Source organism: Gorilla gorilla, chromosome 20 (genome assembly GCF_029281585.2).
Source record: "Gorilla gorilla gorilla isolate KB3781 chromosome 20, NHGRI_mGorGor1-v2.1_pri, whole genome shotgun sequence".
Taxonomy (NCBI): domain Eukaryota; kingdom Metazoa; phylum Chordata; class Mammalia; order Primates; family Hominidae; genus Gorilla; species Gorilla gorilla.
In genome coordinates this window covers 28,285,809-28,306,252 of record NC_073244.2, presented here as the reverse complement: position 1 = coordinate 28,306,252, position 20,444 = coordinate 28,285,809, and the positions used below count along the sequence as shown (strand labels likewise).

Genomic DNA, 20,444 nt, shown 5'->3' with positions numbered 1-20,444 from the left:
GTAAAATATAGATACAAAGTCTGGCACTGAAAAGATTCAAGAGTTTAAATTTCAATGAGCCTGAAATTACGGTATTTACCCAAAATGTGAGGATTCTAAATAACCAGCTGTGGGAGAGTTAAAGAACCACTTAGGGTTGCATTCCTGTGGAGGCTCCCTTGATCAGAAACACTGCCATAGTCACGAGGGATGTCTACAAACCAAGATTCAAAGTATATGTTTTATAGCCCCTCTTTTGTGCCCCTGTTGACAGGCCCAGAACAAGAAATTCACCCCCAGAAGCAGAGCTGTCTAGTCAACAAGCAGCTGATGATACATGTCTGAAGGAGCTCAGCTGAGACTGGAAGAATGGCCCCACTCAGCTCGGCCTAAATGGCTGATCATTTCAATTATAAACTAATAAGTTTTGGATGATTTGTTATGCTGCAATAGCTAACTAATACATGCACCCAGTACAGATAGGTTGCCAGGATTCAGTGACAGGTTGACTAAGAGTTGGCTTCTAACAGTTGACACCCTCTAGGTACTGATTTCTTCCCCTGATTTAAAGTTCGATGTTTTGTAAGAGAATTTTGGGTAATGCAGAAATACCTGTAGACATGTATGCATGTGATTGGTGCTTAGACTCACATAGTCCCCCACACCACAGGAGAAAACAGATAAACACAGCCTGATCGTTAGGGCCAAGACCATATAGCAAACTATGTTTGTTTTTAATCTATTTTCTCCATCTCTAAATACTGGAGTTCAAGTGTGTGGACAGAACTGAAGACATAGTTGTTTTTTCTCCTGTGGCCCCATCATCCTTTGTTCACTATCTGGTCTCTAAAAGAAAGGTGAGCAACAGGTGGCTGGCAGTTGTTTATTACCTGTGGCTATTTTATTCCTACTGCCCTCAGCTCTTTCTATGGGCACTATCCGGTCCACCCTAGGAACCAAAGAGAGATGTTTGTAGGGAGAGTCTCTTCTTTCACTCTCGCAGGAAAGAGATGTTCAGGCCCTTCACACCGCTGACATCAGAGCTGCACTTCAATGTGATAGCTATTGTCCATGTGTGGCTACTGGGTTCCTACAATGTGCCTGGTCTGAAATGCGATATGATAGAAGGGTAAAATACAAAGTCAGCTTCAAAGATTTAGTTCCAAATATTTATATATTTCATCAATAATTACATATTTCTCACACATTAAAATGATAATATTTTGAATATAATGGGTGAATTACATTGTTAACAATCAGTTCAACTTGTTTCTTTTTAAAGTTTGGCTACTAGAAAATTTCAAATCCACATGTGGCTTACATTCATTTTAGATGATTTTCTCTTTTCTAAAATCTCAGGCTGCCTGCTCAAAGGGGCAGAAGCCAGGAAGGTCATAAAAGCTGAAATTTTAAAATAATTGTTATATTCTTTTCACTTGTGTATAGCTATATAATGTATTATTTATTTATGCATATGACCTTATACACAAATTTAAAGGCAAATACTCTCTGGGATGGGCCTGGCTCAGCTGAGGGAGGAAGCCCTGTCAGAAGAGGGGGCAGTCTAGGCTGTCACTCTTTCTTCATTGAACCCGCATCTGATCACATCTTCTGTCACTCAAAGCCTGACAGGGCGGGGATTTAAGCATTATCCAACCAGGGACGCTGGGCTGGAAACCGTCCAATCAGGCATGCAGCTGGAGCGGACTGGACGGCTTCCGGGTTTGGCGGGGTCTTTGTCTCTCGCTGTAGCCGGAGCTCCAGGTTTTGTCCTCACTTCTCTGTGTCTTCTGCTCCTAGGGGCCCAGCCTCTGTGGCCCTGGGACCTGCAGATATTGGGAGATCCACAGCTAAGACGCCAGGACCCCCTAGAAGCCTAGAAATGGTGAGAGTGCCCGGTCCGACATCCCGAGAGACGGCGAAAGGGCTGGTTGGAACCGGTGGGAAGTAGCTGTGGCGGGACTCAGGCCTCTCCGCAGTCAGCTTCACAATCTGCGCCTTGCCCAGCTCGGCCTCCGTCCCCTTCAGCCATAAGATGGCGGCTGCGCTGACAGCCAGAACCCCAGGCGTCCTTTCTCTTCCCTGCGTAGTGACTGTGCCTTGGCCTGGAGCCCTCTCTTGGCAGCTCTGCACCCGCAGCGCCGCGTCTCTCTCAGATTGTGCAGGGACCACGGGAGGGTCGTCAGGGGAAAATCCTGACTCGGGGTGCGGGTTCATGAATGGGAAGATCTTTGGTCCGTGGCTTTCCCAGTTCCTCTTTTCTCCTATTAAAAATGTATGGGAGTCACTGCACAAATATTAACGATTTTTTTGTTTGTTTGTTTGAGACGGAGTCGCTCTGTCGCCCAGGCTAGGGTTTAGTGGCGCGATCTCCCCTCACTGCAACCTCCGCCTCCCGGGTTCTGGAGATTCTCCTGGCTCAGCCTCCCGAGTAACTGGGATTACAGGCGCCTGTCACTGGGCCGGCCTAATTTTTTTGTATTTTTAGTAGGGACGGGGTTTCACCTCGTTGGCCAGGCTGGTCTTGAACTCCTGACCTCGTGATCCGCCCGCCTTGGCCTCCTAAAGTGCTGGGATTACAGGCGTGAGCCACCGCGCCTGGCCTAAAGAATTTAATCAAACAGTGATTCAAGAATCATAGAGTATCCAGCTATGGTTTGTAGTTTGTTGTCTATGGGAGAGGCTTGAAGGAAAGTCATTTATAAAATGTATGATGAAGAAAACTAAATTTAGTAATTGGTTAGTTACAGTAACGTAGTTTCTTGATTTGTACAATACAGGTGAAGATTTCCTGGTTGTGTAATCAGAGGTTAATTAACAGTTTATAGTTGTTTAAGCCTACATTTTCTCTGAATGTAGTAATTAAAAAAAAAATGCACCTGAGTTAGATTTTTTTTTTTTTTTTAAGTAGGAACCCAGGGACTAGAGACACCTCAGTCGAATTGCCTGTCTCTTAATTATTTTCACACTCCACGGGGAACTGATTTTCTGCTGCATTTTTCACCTGTGTCCCAAGCAGGTTGTTAAGTCTAACCCCCGTCCCCCATTTCTCCAGCCTCACTCTGGCTTGCAGTAAGATACTAAATTTCCAATTTCTTCTGGCGTTCCCAAATGTCAACTTTTCCTTCCTAATTCACATTATCACCTATTTGTCCTTTAGTGTACTTGTTTATACCATATTTTAATTGTTTTTGACAAAGCATTAAATGGCGCTTTTAAGAAGATGTGTTATCCGCTTGTAAATATTTCCCATGAAAAGGAAACAAAGACTAATCCTCTGACACTGTATTGTAGAAAATCTCTGTGTCTCTTTTCCTTTTACCTTCTCTAGGCACAGAGATTTATCAGAATGTTTTTGGGTCAAGGTTTTGGTTTGGAAAAATCTATGGGGTGAAGTGTCCTCAGCCACCCTTTAGTTTTTTCCTGGTCCTGGGTTTCAGCACTATCTGTGGATAAACCGAGATATCCGCCATGGTTCTGTCAGCTAAAGTGCCTAGTGAATGTCAGCTTCTGGTTTATTTTCTCCCATAGGATGACCCGAGGTATGGAATGTGTCCTCTCAAGGGAGCAAGTGGACGCCCTGGGGCTGAGAGGAGTCTTCTGGTGCAGTCTTATTTTGAAAAGGTAACCCCTTGAGACATTAAAATTGTCTTCACCCAACCCAGCTTTCATTTCTTGGAGACACATTGCTGGTCAGCCAATCAGATGCTGGTATTGAGGGGAAACACAAAAATAATTTCTACTCCCTGGATCATCTAAGGGGGGCAGAAAAATAGTGAAATAAATATAAAGAAAAATATTGGAAAAAAAAGTGAAAATTTTGTTACCAAAAAGTATTCCAAAAGACAAACAACAACAGAACTGACCCCAGTGAGATGGTGTAAGAGCTTGCAAAGTAAAATGCACCTGGGGCAGTCACTGGGGCATAATGCAGTGTCTTCTGAGTGGGTGGTTCTTGAGCACATAAGTGAGCAGGAGTGGGTGGAAGAATCTCTCCAGTGATTGAATGACCTGACTTGAAACATGAGTCAGACACATCTATTATTTAATCAGCACTGCCACTACCTGGGTTTGTCACCTTGAAGATATTTGTCACTTATTTTGACCTCAGTTTTTTAGCTGTAAATTGCATTATATTAGTAGGGCTTGAAAGGTAGAAAAATATTTACAAAGGTCATAAAAGAGGTGGGTTTCAGAAAAAAATGTCTGATCATGTATTTCATTTGTCAAAAATTTGTTAAAAATTCTCATTTACCGTTTTTCCCAGAGTGAGATAGGAATTTTCTCAGGTGTGTTTTTTTTATGGCTGAGTGATTTCAAACAGAATTTCAAGGCTTAGCTTTTAGAATGCTACTCCCAGGCAAAATCTCTCAATTTTAGCTGTAGAAAATGAATACATTTCCACAAGAAAATGTGGTGGATAATTGGTGAGTTACATAGATTCATTAAAACATCAGTTTCTTTTTTTTCAGGGTAAGTTTGTGATGTGAATATCTGTGTTCAGATCCTGTTACATTGATTTTTGATTTTTATGCTAAATTTTATGAGATGAAACTCGGTACTGTCTAGAAGTGCTCCCATATGACTCATTGTTTACAAAATAATTTTAAATGGAATTAATAAAGTAATACATTTATTGTCTGAAAGAAATAGATACTTTTGCTTTTTTTTTTTTTTTTTTCACACGGAGTCTGGTTCTGTCACCCGGGCTGGAGGGCAATGGCACCATCTTGGCTCACGGCAACCTCCACCTCCCGGGTTCAAGTGATTCTCCTGCCTCAGCCTCCTGAGTAGCTGGGATTAGAGGTGCACCACTATGCCCAGCTAATTTTTGTACTTTTAGTAGAGGCGGGGTTTCACTATGTTGGTCAGGCTGGTCTCAAACTCCTAACCTCGCGATCCGCCCGCCTTGGCCTCCCGAAGTGCTGGGATTACAAGCATGAGCCACCATGCCCGGCCTGATACTTTTGCTTTTCTTATTGAGGTATAAAATGTAAGCACCTTAAAATTTCCTTCCCTTATAAGAACACTGAATAATTTTGCTGGATTTTTCAGACACTTAATTTCAACAACCAAGTGAATAACTTTTAACATGGAAATTAGAGCTTGGTCCCAGTGACTCAGAGCTAAGGCTAATATTGAGCCTGCAGAAGAAATTTAATAACGGCCTTGTTAGTTTTTTCTGGGGAGTCTCTCCTGCAGATGTCCCAGCCTTCTCACTGCAGCCATGGAAGAAGCCTATCTGCTGAGAGAAGCTACAGAGTCCTGGAAAGCGGGGGGCTCACAGGCAGATGCAGTTAAGGTTAACATAAAAGGGGATTGGGAGGGTCTTGCTGATGATGACGTTGTTATTGTTTTAAGGCAGTTTCTAGACTTTGTAATGTATAACCAAGTTCAATTTATTTAAAAAATTTGAATTCCAAAAAGTATTGGAATAGGAGGAATACCAACTATAAAAACTTTAAGAATTGCCAAGTTTAGGCAGACAAGGGCTTTCTTTCATACAGTGGAGCAAAAAAGATTAGAGAGAAGGTGGGAAGGGAATGGCAGTTGGAGATTGAAAAGGTTAGATTTTAGATTAGATTAGAGAACATGCTGAAGTCAGCATGTTCTTAGGAGGGGCACAGAATGAAGTTGTAAGTTAGCTCAGATTGAGGGTAGCTCAAAGTTCAGGAGCCCACGTAAAATTTTATTTAGACCACTGAAGACAAATTTAGCTGACTTTTTTCCCCCCCGGGATGGAGTCTCACTCTGTCGCCAGGCTGAAGTGCAGTGGTGCAATCTCGGCTCACTGCAACCTCTGCCTCCCAGGTTCAAGCGATTCCTTTGCCTCAGCCTCCCAAGTAGCTGGGAATACAGGTGCGTGCCACCATGCCCAGCTAATTTTTGTGTTTTTAGTAGAGATGGGGTTTCACCATGTTAGCCAGGATGGTCTCAATCTCCTTGTGATCTGCCCACCTCGGTCTCCCAAAGTGCTGGGATTACAGGCATGAGCCACCACGCCCAGCCTTAGCCAATTTTTTTTTTCATGAGAAGAAGAAAAAATATGTGCAGAGATTTTACCGAAAAGGGTCCCAATCCAAACCCCAAGAGAGGGTCCTTGGATTTCACTCAAGAATCAAGGTGAGTCCATGAAGTGAAAGTAAGTTTATTAATAAGAAATAAAAGAATGTTTTACTCTACAGGCAGAGCAGCCCCAAGGACTGCTGGTTGCCCATTTTTATGGTTATTTCTTGATTATTTGCTAAACAAGGGGTGGAGTATTTATGCCTCCCCATTTTAGACCCTAAAGGGTAACTTCCTGATGTTTCCATGGCATATGTAAACTCTCATAGCACTGATGGGAGGGTAGCAGTGAGGATGACCAGAGGTCACACTCAATCACCATCTTGGTTTTGGAGGGTTTTATCTCACTTCTTTACTACAAGTTGTTTTATCAGCCAGGTCTTTATGGCCTGTATTTTGTGCTGATCTCTTGTCTCATCCTGTGACTTAGAGTGGTTAACTATCTGGGAATGCAGGCCAGTAGATCTCAGCCCTGTTTTACCCAGGCCCTATTCAAAATGGATTTGCTTTGGTTCAATATGCCTCTGACATTTTCCCCCTCTATTATTATTATTATTTTTTTAAACAAGGAAACCCTTAATCCTAAGGGTTGTAGTGGGACGAAGATCAATCTTCTGTTACTACTTCATGCCGAATAGAGGTGATGATATTCTTGCCTATTAGCGTCTTTTGTATTTGAGGTAGAGAGGAGCTCAATCAGAAAGCATCAGTTTGATGAGGGCCATTCCTAACTCCCAGTTCCAACAACAGGTGATATCTGGAAGATTAATAAGTGTTCACTTTAAGAAAACACCCAGTAAGTTTATTCTGCATTTCTACACAAGGAGTAGAATGGCAATATATTCTACAACAGTAAAGCAAAATAAGCAAAATTCTTCCAAGGAAACTTAAGAAAGCTTTTCATGAACTGGGCATTTGTTGGAACCAAGCTGATAGGAAGTTGGTGGCTGATTGTAATGTCTTCATAATTCAAACAGTAATCCAGATTTTTACATAATCCATCTTATGACACTGTTAGTAGTAGAAAGAGAAAGCTAAGCTTTGTGACTGTTTCGTTTAGTAGTGCTATTTTTTTTTCTTTTTTTGAGGCATAGTCTTGCTTTGTTCCCCAGGCTGGAGTGCAGTGGCATGATCTTGGCTTACTGCAATCTCTGCCTCCCAAGTTCAAGTGATTCTCCTGCCTCAGCCTCCTGAGTAGCTGAGATTACAAGTGCACACCACCATGCCCAGCTGATTTTGTATTTTCACTAACTCTTAACCTCAAGTGATCTGCCTGCCTTGGCCTCCCAAGTGCTGGTGAACCACTGTGCTTGGCCTACTGGTGCTATTTTAAAAATATCTTTCAGATTCGTGCTTTCTGACCGGCTCTAGCCACAGACTCAACTCTGTGAACTCTATTGTCTCCAAGATGTGAGCAAAGCAAGATCAGCAGGATGTAGGTTGGGAGTGGGTGGTGGATATTACCTGTTGTGTTAGCCACCAAATTAACTTGAAGAAGTGAACTGCTATGGCTGGAAGATATGCCATCTTCAAGGTCAAAAATAACTGCAAATAAACATAAGACAATGTGAAGTGTGAACATAAAAAAAAAAGTTTTAGTCTTATACTTGGCCCGATTATTTCTATAAATTGTAGCAAGAATAATTATTTTTCACATAGGCCTTTTAAATTGGCTTTGATGGAACCTTGTTTCATAAAAGGAATCTCAGATAAGAAATTTTTTTATTTACCGCTAGCCAGGAACCCTGTACAGGGGCTGTGTAGACAAGGTATAATACCAGTTTTCCCATGGAGCTTTATTGGTTCTACAAGTCAAGTTTAGTTCATTAAAGCAAAGTATGTCATTCTAGTCAAAAGCCTTGATAAAATAACAAGTTTCTCTAATTGTGTCCTGTTGTAAAAGAAAACAGTTTCTTATTGCACTTATATAAATAACTAAATTGTTTTAAGTTCAGAATACTCACAAATATTTTCCAAATTTTTTTCACAGGTGTATACTTTACTCAATTGTTAAAAGGTGTGAATAGTTCAAAAGAATAGTTTTTTTGACTCTGAAAAACAAAACAAAGGATCAGTGATGTTTTAGGCAAAGTCAAAAAATATTACTTCAGTCTTCTATTAGTTCAGTCCACTCAGTTAATTCCTGTTCTGTTTGATAGTCATGACCATTTTAGTTCTCCATTAGTATTGAAAGTTCTTCCTTAGGCCAGGCACGGTTGCTCACCCTTGTAATCCCAGCACTTTGGGAGGCTGAAGCGGGCAGATCACGAAGTCAGGAGATCGAGACTATCCTGGCTAACATGGTGAAACCCTGTCTCTACTAAAAATACAAAAAAAAGTAGTGGGGCATGGTTGCAGGCACCTGTAGTCCCAGCTACTCGGGAGGCTGAGGAAGGAGAGTGGCATGAAACTGCAAAGTGGAACTTCCAGTGAGCCGAGATCGCACCACTGCACTCCAGCCTGGGCGACAGAGTGAGACTCCATCTCAAAAAAAAAAAAAAAACAAAAAAACAAGAAAGTTCTTCCTCTATTCTAATGTCACAATTTCTAATGTTATCAGAAACTTGCATTTAAGAACATCTATCATTGTCTTATAGTGGACTACATATCATCTTTTGAAGAGGATCAACACAAGATGATTGTCTGGATGGCAAAGTCTTAGGGCAGTTACAGTAAAAAAAGATTGACAAGGAAATTTGGTTAGCTCTGTGGCATACAATGATTTTAGGTAACGATGTAATTATTATTATTATTATTTTTTTTTTAGATGGAGTCTTGCTCTGTCCCCTAGGCTGGAGTGTAGTGGTGCAATCTTGGCTCACTGCAACCTCCGCCTCTTGGGTTCAAGCGATTCTCCCGCCTCAGCCTCCCAACTAGCTAGGATTACAGGCACCTGCCATCACGCAGGGCTAAGTTTTCTATTTTTAATAGAGACGGGGTTTCACCATGTTGGACAGGCTGGTCTTGAACTCCTGACCTCAGGTGACTCGCTAGCCTCAGCCTCCCAAAGTGTAATTATTAATAACATACACTTAGTCATATTAGAATAATAGCAATTTCCTTTTTTTTTTTTTTTTTTTTTTTTTTGAGACGGAGTCTCACTCTTTTGCTCAGGCTGGAGTGCAGTGGTGCGATCTTGGCTCACTGCAACCTCTGCCTCCTGGGTTCCAGTGATTCTCCTGCCTCAGCCTCCTGAGCAGCTGGGACTACAGGTGCATGCTACCATGCCTGGTAATTTTTGTATTTTTAGTAGACATGGGGGTTTCACCATGTTGGCCAGGCTGGTCTTGAACTCTTGACCTCAAGCGATCCGCCCATCTTGGCATCCTAAAGTGCTGGGATTACAGACATCAGCCATGTTGTCCAGCACTATAATTTTGAAACACATACCAATAGCATATTTATACAAATATAGTCCAGAAAGAGTAAAACATGATTTCACATTTGACAATGTTTCCTGTATGATTTTTATACTAAATAATCCAAATTTCACCATTATGTTTGTGAATATTAGTGATGTCAAACCCAATGGCTTGATCTCGGCTCACTGCGACCTCTGCCGCCCACTTTCAAGTGATTCTCCTTCCTCAGCCTCCCGAGTAGCTGGGATTACAGGTGCCTGCCACCGTGCCTGGCTAATTTTTGTATTTTTAGTAGAGACGGGGTTTCACCATCTTGGCCAGGCTGGTTTTGAACTCCTGATCACCCGCCTCAGCCTCCGAAAGTGCTGGGATTACAGATGTGAGCCACTGCACCTGGCCTTAATGAATCTTTAGACAAATTTATCCAGTTTTAATGTTTGACCATAAGGTAGTATTCTCATAAAACTTTTATAACTATTTACAGATGTTTTGTTGTTAAAGAGTTGATCAGTGCTTTAAGAGAACATTGTCATTTTTATCTCAGTGTTCAGTGTATATTCAAACTGGATAATACCCCTTTAACTTTAGTCAATACACTCACAGAATCTCTTTTACAATTAAATGTTCAAAAATTATCCACAATTTGTTAAAACTTTCAGTTTTATTCTATCTAATTTAAAACAACGTTTTTAATCTAGACAAAGAATCTACATTTCTTTTATAAACTTTTTATCAAAAACACATTTCATTTTCTTTGCATACCTTGCATGTAAAATTGTTTTATAGTAGTCACATGTTACAATGTTAATTCTTAGTAATTTTTACCTATGGTGAAAACCTTGATAAGTAAGGGACTGTAGTTATGTACTAGGTGTGGAGTCTAGGACCCAGGCACAAGTGTAGATAAGGTCTGACTCTTTCCAGTGTATTAATAGAGGGTGTAGCTAATTCCATGTGCCCCAGGCCTTACCTAGCTGTCAAGCTGGCAGGTTGTACAGTAAGAGTCTTAGTGGCATTTTATGAAGTATTCAGAAGGTCTAATCACCTTTAAATTGTACAACATTTCTTGTAAAAAATCCCTTTCATGAATGCTTTCATTTCTTATACAGACTATCTACAGTACATTTGGACTTTCTGATTTGTCCTAAACATCCATCTTTTTAAATAACTAGTCATTTTATTTTAGGAAAATAATTTGCTATACAACATTTTTTTAAAAAACATATAATCCTTTTTTCTTTATAACCTTCTTTGTATAGTTAGGGGGCATGACTAATTCCATATGTCCCCAGGCTTTATTTAGAATCTAATGGCTTCAAGATAGGAAAATTGAACAATTTTTAAAAGTTAAAGAAGCAGTTTATGACCTTAAAGTATTTGGTAAACCTAGTATCTGACCTGTATAATTTTGATCAAATTATATTTTGAAGACATTTTTCCAGTAATCTTTAAAACTGCTTAATTCCCAAAAGATTACTTGTCACATGTACTAAAAGGCATTACACTTTTTACTTTTCTGATAAAATATTTAAGTTCTTATTGTTTTTAAACCAATTAATCAGAGCTCTTTTGTATCACACACACAACACAGAAATATACAGACAAAAGATTCAGTAGTTGTAAAGTTTTTCATTTGTCAGTTTCTTAACTGAATTACTAGCTTCAGAGTGGATCCCAGGGCCAGGAAAACATGTAGTTGTTACAGCCTAAAAAGTAAACACAGCTGGAAGGCAAAACAGATCCTCTAAAACTGAGGGTTCTGTTTTAAAATCAGATCATGGATCCAAAAAAGAATCAGTTCATTCCCATGGAAATCTTATTTCTCAGTTGGGTGTGGGGACATCCCCATACTTTTTATGTGGTCAAGGGCATATTTCTATTATCCAAACGTGAAGAGCTATTTCCCCATAACTGTTATTAGCCATCCTCAAAAGTATATTTCTTACCCAGTTATTACATACCAAAGTTCTTTCATATGTGAAATAATTTCTGATAACCCCAAAAGTAAAAAATGTGAGATAATGAATGCAAAGCAGAACAGAAACTCAGATGTTGAGAGATATCTATCCACTTTCAATTCCTGGGGTTTCATGAGGAGAAAAGGGTGTTTCCCAAACAGGGTCTGTGATACCTCCTCTGTTTTTCCCAAGGAATGTTAGGTCAAACACAATAAAATGGAAGATATTCAATCTTTTTGACATTTTACTGCATAATAAAATTATCATGCAGTAAAAAGTGGACTTTTGGGGGGTGTACAGTTCTATGAATTCTAACATATCTGCAGGTTTGTGTAATCCACAATATAATCAGGATGCTCAACAGTTCCAACAGTCCCCACAACCCCCTCAGCCATCCTACCTTGCCACGCTCCCCTCCCCTGACAGGCTGTTAGAGCTTGAATATCTGCTTTTAATTAAGGCTGACTTTTAAGCATAGTGCCCTTTTAAATTTCTTATTACCAGACTTTAGTCAGGTCAAACGGCCAATATCTCTGGCTTTTGAACTTTACCAAAAGCAACCTCACAGGTATTCTGAGAAAGGAGAACTTAAGAGGGTTCCTAGAGAGAAAGAGAATCTACAAATGGTAAAGGTCACTGAAATATCAAACAAGAAATTACTCATTCCCTAAGCTGGAAATTGAACCCTGAACCTGGGCCACCATTGTGATGGTGGAGACCAAGAGAAAGTACAGTCACATGGTTACAACATCAAGCTTCCAAGGACATGACTGACCAGCTTGCTGGGCCATCTTAAACCTACGAGGTCCTAGGCCAGCATTCTATCCTGAGGTTAATGACAGAACAATACAGAAAGACATAGCACAAAATATAACAGATTTGTTATATCTTGACTAGTATCACAAATGCATTTTCCAATTAAAACTTCACAGAGGAGATAAACAGTGACTTTTGCCATTCATTCAGTCAGTTTGCATATATAGAGAGAGGCCAGAATTTTGATTGGTAAGAAATTTGTACCCTTCTGCCAGCATGCCAAGCTTCTGGGTTCCTTTTCCCTGAGTGGCCCTAGCAATATGGCTGGCTGTACCACAGCACTGGGGGCCAAGCCACAAAACAAAGGGAAATTATCTTTTTTCATTTTGGCCAGAGCAAAATATGTGTGACAAAACACATATTTTTTGATATTGATTGCCTCTCTACTTAGCAATCAATATCAAACTGGCACGCCTTAAACTTGCCCCGGGTTGGGCCCTATTATCATTAATTCAACCTCCAATCAGGAGTTTGAACTTGTGGCTTCTGGGCAAGACAGTCATCCTGAGTAATAGAAAAGATAATAAAGGGAAAGGAGAGAAAAAAGCATTGCCTGTGGCAGGGTAGGGAAGGCAAAGAGCTCAAGGAGGCCAGAGAAAGACCCACCAATTGCAGCGACAATGAGAAGTTCATGTGGCTGCTTGTCAGTAGCAAAAGGATTATTTCCACCAGCAGTCCCATCAGCTCTCAAGTTTTTCCTTTTGGAGAGGAAAAAGCTCCCCATGTTCCATGGTCCTATAGATGCCTAATTCTGTCACCTATAGCTACCAGCAAAGAGTACAAGACAGCTTAATCAAAAAAGAATAGCAATTAACATCCCATAGTACCAAACCAGTTCTTAGCTGACAGGGACTTTACTGAGAGAGGTGTCTAACTTCCTAAATCTTAGGAAGGACTATAACCTTCCTAAGTTGGGCCTCAAATCCAAGTTCAGCCGAGCATCCTTGCCTTTTATTAAGAGGAGACTTTAACCCACTCTGTCTTAGGAGAGACTGTAACTCCCCTAAGTTGGGCCCCTAACCCAATCCCATCCTTTACCCAGGCGTATGCACCCTACTCACTCAGAGTCAGCCATTAGTGTGCACAGATGGTTTTCCTTTGGGTCAGAGGTCTCTTCAATATAGTCCCTTTGTAGTTGCCGGAAAAATGTCACCGGAAAGAAGTCCTGACCCATATCCCAAGAGAGGGTTCCTGGATCTTAAGAAAGAATTCAGGGGGAGTCTGTAAAGAGAAAGCAAATTTATTTATTTATTTTTGAGACAGAGTTTTGCTCTTGTTGCCCAGGCTAGAGTACAATGGCTCGATCTTGGCTCACTGCAACCTCTGCCTCCCGGGTTCAAGCAATTCTCCTGCCTCAGCCTCCCGAGTAGCTGGGATTACAGGTATGCGCCACCACGCCCAGCTAATTTTATATTTTTAGTAGAGATGGGGTTTCTCCATGTTGGTCAGGCTGGTCTCAAACTCCCAACCTCAGGTGATCCACCCATCTCGGCCTCCGAAAGTGCTGAGATTACAGGCGTGAGCCACTGCACCTGGCCTGTACATTTATTAAGAAAGTGGAGATATAAGAGAATGGCTTTCTCCATAGGCTGGTTGCCCATTTTTATGGTTATTTCTTAATTTTATGGTAAACAAGAAGTGGAATATTTATGCCTCTCCTGTTTAGACCATTATGGTGTAACTTCCTGATGTTTCCGTGGCATTTGTAAACCGTCATGGCACCGGTGGGGGTGTAGCAGTGAGGATGACCACAGGACACTCTCATCACCATCTTGGTTTTGGTGGGTTTTATCCCACTTCTTTACTGCAAACTGTTTTATCAGCCAGCTCTTTATGACCTGTATCTTGTGCTGACCTCCAGTCTCATCTTGTGACTTAGAATGCCTAACCATCTGGGAATGTAGCCCAGTGGTTGCAGCCTTATTTTACTCAGCCCCTATTCAAAATCGAGTTGCTCTAGTTCAGTAGTCTGTGGCTATGTGATAAAAAAGAAAAGAGAGCACCGTGTAATTCATAATGGAAGAGTGTTTCTTTCCATAAACTTCCTGGAGAACACAGAGGATGAAAAATTTTATTAATCACAGCTATTTACCAGGGTTATCTATATGTTTCATCTTTCCCCACCTCTTCTTTTTGTTCTATACATTTCTTCTATTTGATTTTTCCTGGGTTGTATCTTTTATAATCTGTAAACATAGCTGCAGTGTTTTGCTGAGTTCTGTGAGTAGCTCCATCAAATTATTGTAGCTCCATCAAATTATTGAACTTGAGGAAGTTTGCAGGAGTCCTCAGTTTTTAAACAGTAGCCCAGAAACATAGATGGGCCTATGGGGTTTGTGACTGGCAGCTGCAAAGAGGGTAATGTTATGAGACTAAACCCTGAATCAGGGTCTTTGCTGACTCTGCATGGTGTCAGAATTTGAATGTTTGACATTGAGTTGGTGCTAGAGAATTGCTTGGTATTCAGCAAACTCTGCCGTTTTGGTGGTAGAAGAAAGATATCCTGGAGACCTGGCCTGGAATGGAACTCTTGGTGTCTTGGAGTGGGAGGCTCTGTTCTCGTCTAAAGGAGAACAAAGCCTTTCATTGTCGTGTGATTCCAGATCTTCTAGGGTAAGAGAGGATGAAAACTTAGAGGAAAGGAACTTTGATGACAGACCCCCTTGTTCCACAGCTATCACCACAGGATTCTGACCCACTCACAAACATACCCACTAGACATTGACGTGTCCACACCCCTCCCAGGACTAGTCATCACACTTGGGAATTTCACTACAGCGTTGTGGATCCTAGTATTTCTTGCCAAAAAGCCACAAAAGTGTCCACAAGTCTCCTGGCATATCCCAACCCCCAGACAATGAATCTGCAGCAGCAACCTGTTTTCTCCACCAGCCTAGGGTCCTGGACTACCTGTTCATAATCTTCTCTGCCTGCATGGACCCAGAAATAAATCAGAGTACAGCGCCACCTGGGCCACTGTCTGTAGAACAAACAATCCACTTACACTGCATTCTTCCCCACCCATGGATTTTCTTTTTCTACACGTGTACATGTGCAGGGTTGTTATATGGGCAAAATTGTGTCATGGGGGTTTGGTGTAGATTATTTTGTCACTGAGGTACTAAGCATAGCACCAAAGAGGTATTTTTTTCTGATCCTCTTTGTCCTTTCATCCTCCATTCTCAACTAGGCCCCGTGACTGTTCCTCGTGTCCATGTGTTCTTATTATTTAGCTCTTACAAATGATAACATGCATTTGGTTTTGTGTTCTGCATGAGTTTTCTAAGGCTAATGGTCTCCAGCGCCATCCGTGCTGCTGCAGAGATCTTTATCTTGGTGGTGTTTGTTTTATGGCCACATAGTCTTCCATGATGCTTATGTACCATATTTTGTTTCTATTAAATCTTTTCTTTATTTTTTTTTAAGACAGTGTCTCACTCTGTCACACAGGCTGAAGTGCAGTACAGTCGTGGCTCACTTCAGCCTCAACCTCCAAGGCTCAAGGGGTCCTCCTACCTCAGCCCATTAAGTAACTGGGACTACAGGCACACACTACCATGTCTGCCTAATTATTTTTATTTTTTGTAGAGATGGGGTTTTGCCATGCTGCCCAGACTCGTCTTGAACTCTTGAGCTAAGGCAATCCACCTGCCTTGGCCTCCCAAAGTGCTGGGATTACGAGAATGAGCTCTGTCATCTGACCATACCATATTTTTTTCAATCTAGGCTACCACTGATAGGCATTTGGGTTTATTCCATGTCTTTGTTATTGTAAACAGTGCTGAAATGAACATGCATGTGCATGTGACTTTATGGTAGAATAATTTATATTTCTTTGAATATATACCCAGTTAAGAGGTTGCTGGGTCCGATGGTAATTCTGTTTTTAGTTCTGTGAAGAATCACCACACTGCTTTTCACAATGGTTGAACTAATTTACACTCGCACCAACAGTGTATAAAAGCATTCCCTTTTCTCTGCAACCTTGCCAGTATCTGTTAGTGACTATTTTTTTCTTTTGAGACAGGGTCTCACTCTGTGACCAAGGCTGGAGTTCAGTGGCATATCTTGGCTCAGTGCAACCTCTGCTTCATGGGTTGAAGCATTTCTCATGCCTCAGCCTCTTGAGTAGCTGGAACTACAGACATGCACCACCATGCCCTGCTAATTCTTGTATTTTTAGTAGAGATGAAGTTTTGCAGTATTGGCCAGGCTGGCCTGAAACTCCTGATCTCAAGTGATCTACCTGCCTTGGGCTCCCAAAGTGCTAGAATTATAGGCATGTGCCACCTTGCCCAGCCAATTTTTGTATTTTTAGTGGAGACAGGGTTTCACCACGTTGGCCAGGCTGGTATCGCACTCCTTACCTCAACTGATCCACACCCACCTTGGCCTCCCAAAGTGCTGGAATTACAGGTGTGAGCCACCTCTCCCAGCTTATTCCAGCACCATTTATTAAATAGGGAATTATTTCCTCATTCCTCTTGACAGCTTTGTCAAAGATCAGATAGTTGGAGGTGTGTGGCATTATTTCTGGCCTCTCTATTGTTTTGCATTTTTCTATGCATCTCTTTTTGCATCAGTATTATGCTGCTTTGGTTATCGTAGCCCTGTAGTGTAGTTTGAAGAGGGGTAATGTAATGCCTCCAGCTTTATTCCTTTTGCTTAAAATTGCCTTGGCTATTCAGGCTCATTTTAGTTCCATATAAATTTTAAAATAGTTAAGTTTTAGTTCTGTTAACAATGTTTTTGGTAGTTTGATAGGAATAGCATTAAGTCAGTAAATCTCTTTGGGTAGTTTTGACATTTTAGTGATGCTGATCTTTTCTATCCATGAGCATAAAATGGTTTTTCATTTGTTTGTGTCATCTCTCACTTCTTTAAGCAGTGTTTGATAATCTTGTCATAGAGATCTTTCACATTCCTGGTTAGCTATATTCCTAGATATTTGTGTGTGTGTGTGTGTGTGTGTGTGGCAATTGTGAATGGCATTATGTTTTTGATTTGGCTTTTGGCTTGGATGTTGTTGATGTACAGGGATGCTACTGATTTAGTATCCTGAAACTTTGCAGAAGTTGCTTTTCAGTTTAAAGAGCTTTTCTGCTGAGACTGTACCAATTCTATGTCAAACAGGAGTTTTGAGGGAAGGCATCCTTGTCTTGTGCCCGTTTTCAAGGAGGAATGCTTCTCACTTGTGTCCATTTAGTATGTTGGCTGTAAGTTTGTGAAAGATGACTCATTATTTTGAAGTATGTACCTTCAATGCCTAGTTTGTCGAGGGTTTTAAACATGAAGGATAGTAAATTATATTGAAGGCTTTTTTAGCATCTATTGAAATAATCATGTGGTTTTTGTCTTTAGTTTTGGTTTATGTGATGAGTAACATTTTTTTCCTCTTTTAAAAAATTTCTTCTAAAAAAGCAGGGAGATACACTTGCAGAACATGCAGGTTTGTTACATAGGTATGTGTGCCATGGTGGTTTGGTGCGCCTATTCACCCATCCTCTATGTTCTCTCTCCTCACCATTCACCCCTCAACAGGCCCTGGTGGGTGTAGTTTCCCTCTCTGTGTCCATGTGTTCTCATTGTTCAGCTCCCACTTATGAGTGAGAACATGCAATGTTTTGTTTTCTGTTCCTGTGTTAGTTTGCTGAGGATGCTGGCTTCCAGCTTCATTCATGTTCCTGCAGAGGACATGATCTCATTCCTTTTGATGGCTGCATAGTATTCCATGGCTTATATGTACCACATTTTCTTTATCCAGTCTATCATTGATGGGCATTTGGGTTGGCTCCATGTCTTTGTTATTGTAAACAGTGCTGCAATAAACATACATGTGCATGTGTCTTTATAGTAGAATGGTTTATATTCCTTTGGGTATATACCCAGTAATGGGATTGCTGGATCAAATGGTAATTCTGGTCTTGATCCTTGAGGAATTACCATACTGTCTTCCACAATGGTTAGACTAATTTGCCTTCCCACCAACAGTGTAAAAGTGTTACTATTTCTCCACAGCCTCACCAGCATCTGTTTCTTGACTTTTTAATCATTACCATTCTGACTGGTGTGAGATGTATCTCATTGTGGTTTTGATTTGCATTTCCCTGATGATCAGTGATGTTGAGCTTTTTTTTTTTCTTTTTTTCTTTTTTCTTGAGACAGACTTTCACTCTTATTGGCCAGGCTGGAGTGCAATGGTGCGATCTTGGCTCACTGCAACCTCCGCCTCCTGGGTTCAAGCGAATCTCCTGCCTTAGCCTCCCGAGTAGCTGGGATTACATGCCCCACCATGCCTGGCTAATTTTGTATTTTTAGTAGAGACGGGTTTCTCCATGTTGGCCAGGCTGGTCTTGAACTCCCGACCTCAGGTGATCCAGCCGCCTCGGCCTCCCAAAGTGCTGGGATTACAGGCGTGAGCCCGGCTGAGTGTTTTTTCATGTTTGTTGGCCACATAAATGTCTTCTTTTGAGAAGTATCTGTTCATGTTTTGCTCACTTTTTGATGGGGTTGTCTTTTAAATTTGTATAAGTTCCTTATAAATTCTGGATATTAGACCTTTGTCAGATGGGTAGATTGCAAACATTTTCTCCTGTTCTGTAGGTTGTCTGTTCATTCTGATGATGGTTTTCTTTTGCTGTGCAGAAGCTCTTTAATTAGATCCCATTTGTCAAATTTTGGCTTTTGTTGCAATTCCTTTTGGTGTTTTTGTCATGAAGTCTTTCCCATGCCTTTGTCCTGAATGGTATTGCCTAGGTTTTCATTTAGGGTTTTTATGGTTAAACATTTAAGTGTTTAACCCATCTTGAGTTACTTTTTGTATAAGTTAATTTTTGTATAATTTTGTAAGGAAGGGGTCCAGTTTCAGTTTTCTGCATATGGCTAGCCAGTTTCCCCAGCACCATTTACTTAGTAGAAGATCATTTCCCCATTGCTTTTGTCAGGTTTGTCAAAGGTCAGATGGTTGTAAATGTGTGGTGGTTATTTCTGAGGTCTCTGTTCTGTTCCATTGGTTTTTAACATGAAGGGATGCTGAATTTTATCAAAGGCTTTTTTCTATTGAAATAATTATGTGTTTTTAATTAAAAGAGTTTATTAGCTTTTAATATAAACATGAGAAAAACCACATAAATTGTAACATTCTTTTTAAAATAAAACAGCTATCAATACTTGAATCTCCAAGCTCTGAACTCCATAAACAATGTTTTGTTTTTTTTTTTTGAGGTGGTAGATTGTAATATTTTTATACCATTATTTATCATTTATTTCTCTGCCCTTTAAAAATGATGGAAATTGCAGCACAATACGATGTGAAATATTGCTATAGTAGAGGAAGTATTCCTGGCCCAGGAATGCTTTGTTTATAAGCAAGATTCCTAGGATTAGATTTGAAAAAGTAGGAGAAATAGATTCCACATAATTGAGAACACTAATCTCCTTTTAGTTTTTCAAATTTAGATGGCATTATCAGTCTCCTAAAATTATTTGTTCCTTGCCTTTTAAAGCCTGAAGTAAGTGTTCCTAAGGGTTATGTAAGTTATTTCTTAAATAGCAGGACTTAATGGGACACCTACAGGTTGGTAGCATGTAGGATGATAAAACAGCTGTTCATATCACCTTCTATCATTAGGGCCCAGTTCCTTTTATTACATGTTAATTAACACTGCTCTTCAAAATCTTCCTTTAAATTAAAGAACTTCGGTGATCAATGCATATAGAGCACAGCTCTGCAAGTAATTCATTTTAAAAAGAGAAGGGCATTTTATGGAGATACAAGATATTCCAAAGGTTTAATGTAATTTTAAGCTTTGATACTTGTAGAAGTATAAGTGCTACAAACCTTCATAAAACCTTGCCTGAATGTTTTTCTTTTCCTTCTTTTGAGACAGGGTCTGGATGTCACCCAGACTGGAGTGCAGTAGCATGATCATGGCCCACTGCAGCCTTGACCCCCCAGGCTCAAGTGATCCTCCCACCTCAGCCTCCAGAGTAGCTGGGACTGCAGACATATGCCACCATATCCAGCTAATTATTTTTATTTATTATTATTTTTTACAGACAGGGGCTCACTGTGTTGACTAGACTGGTCTTGAACTGCTGCGCTCAAGTAATCCTCCCACCTCAGCCTCCCAAAGTACTGAGATTATAGGCATGAATCACTATGGCCGGTGCATTTCTTCTGCATTTAATTTTGCATTTTTCTAAGAGATTGGGTCCCGATATGTTGTCCAGGTTGAAGTGCAGTAGCTATTTCTATAGGCAC

At 40.7% G+C, this 20,444-nt stretch overlaps 1 protein-coding gene across 1 annotated transcript in view; it reads left to right on the top strand.

Moving 5' to 3' along the window:
• The first annotated feature begins 1,695 nt into the window (after positions 1–1,695).
• LOC101144838 (zinc finger protein 100-like) overlaps positions 1,696–20,444 on the top strand; it is a 47,587-nt gene continuing 28,838 nt past the window's right edge. The window contains 2 exon segments of the mRNA XM_055372313.2: positions 1,696–1,864; positions 3,511–3,603. Coding sequence (XP_055228288.2) covers positions 1,862–1,864; positions 3,511–3,603 — 96 coding nt within the window. The 5' untranslated portion in view covers positions 1,696–1,861.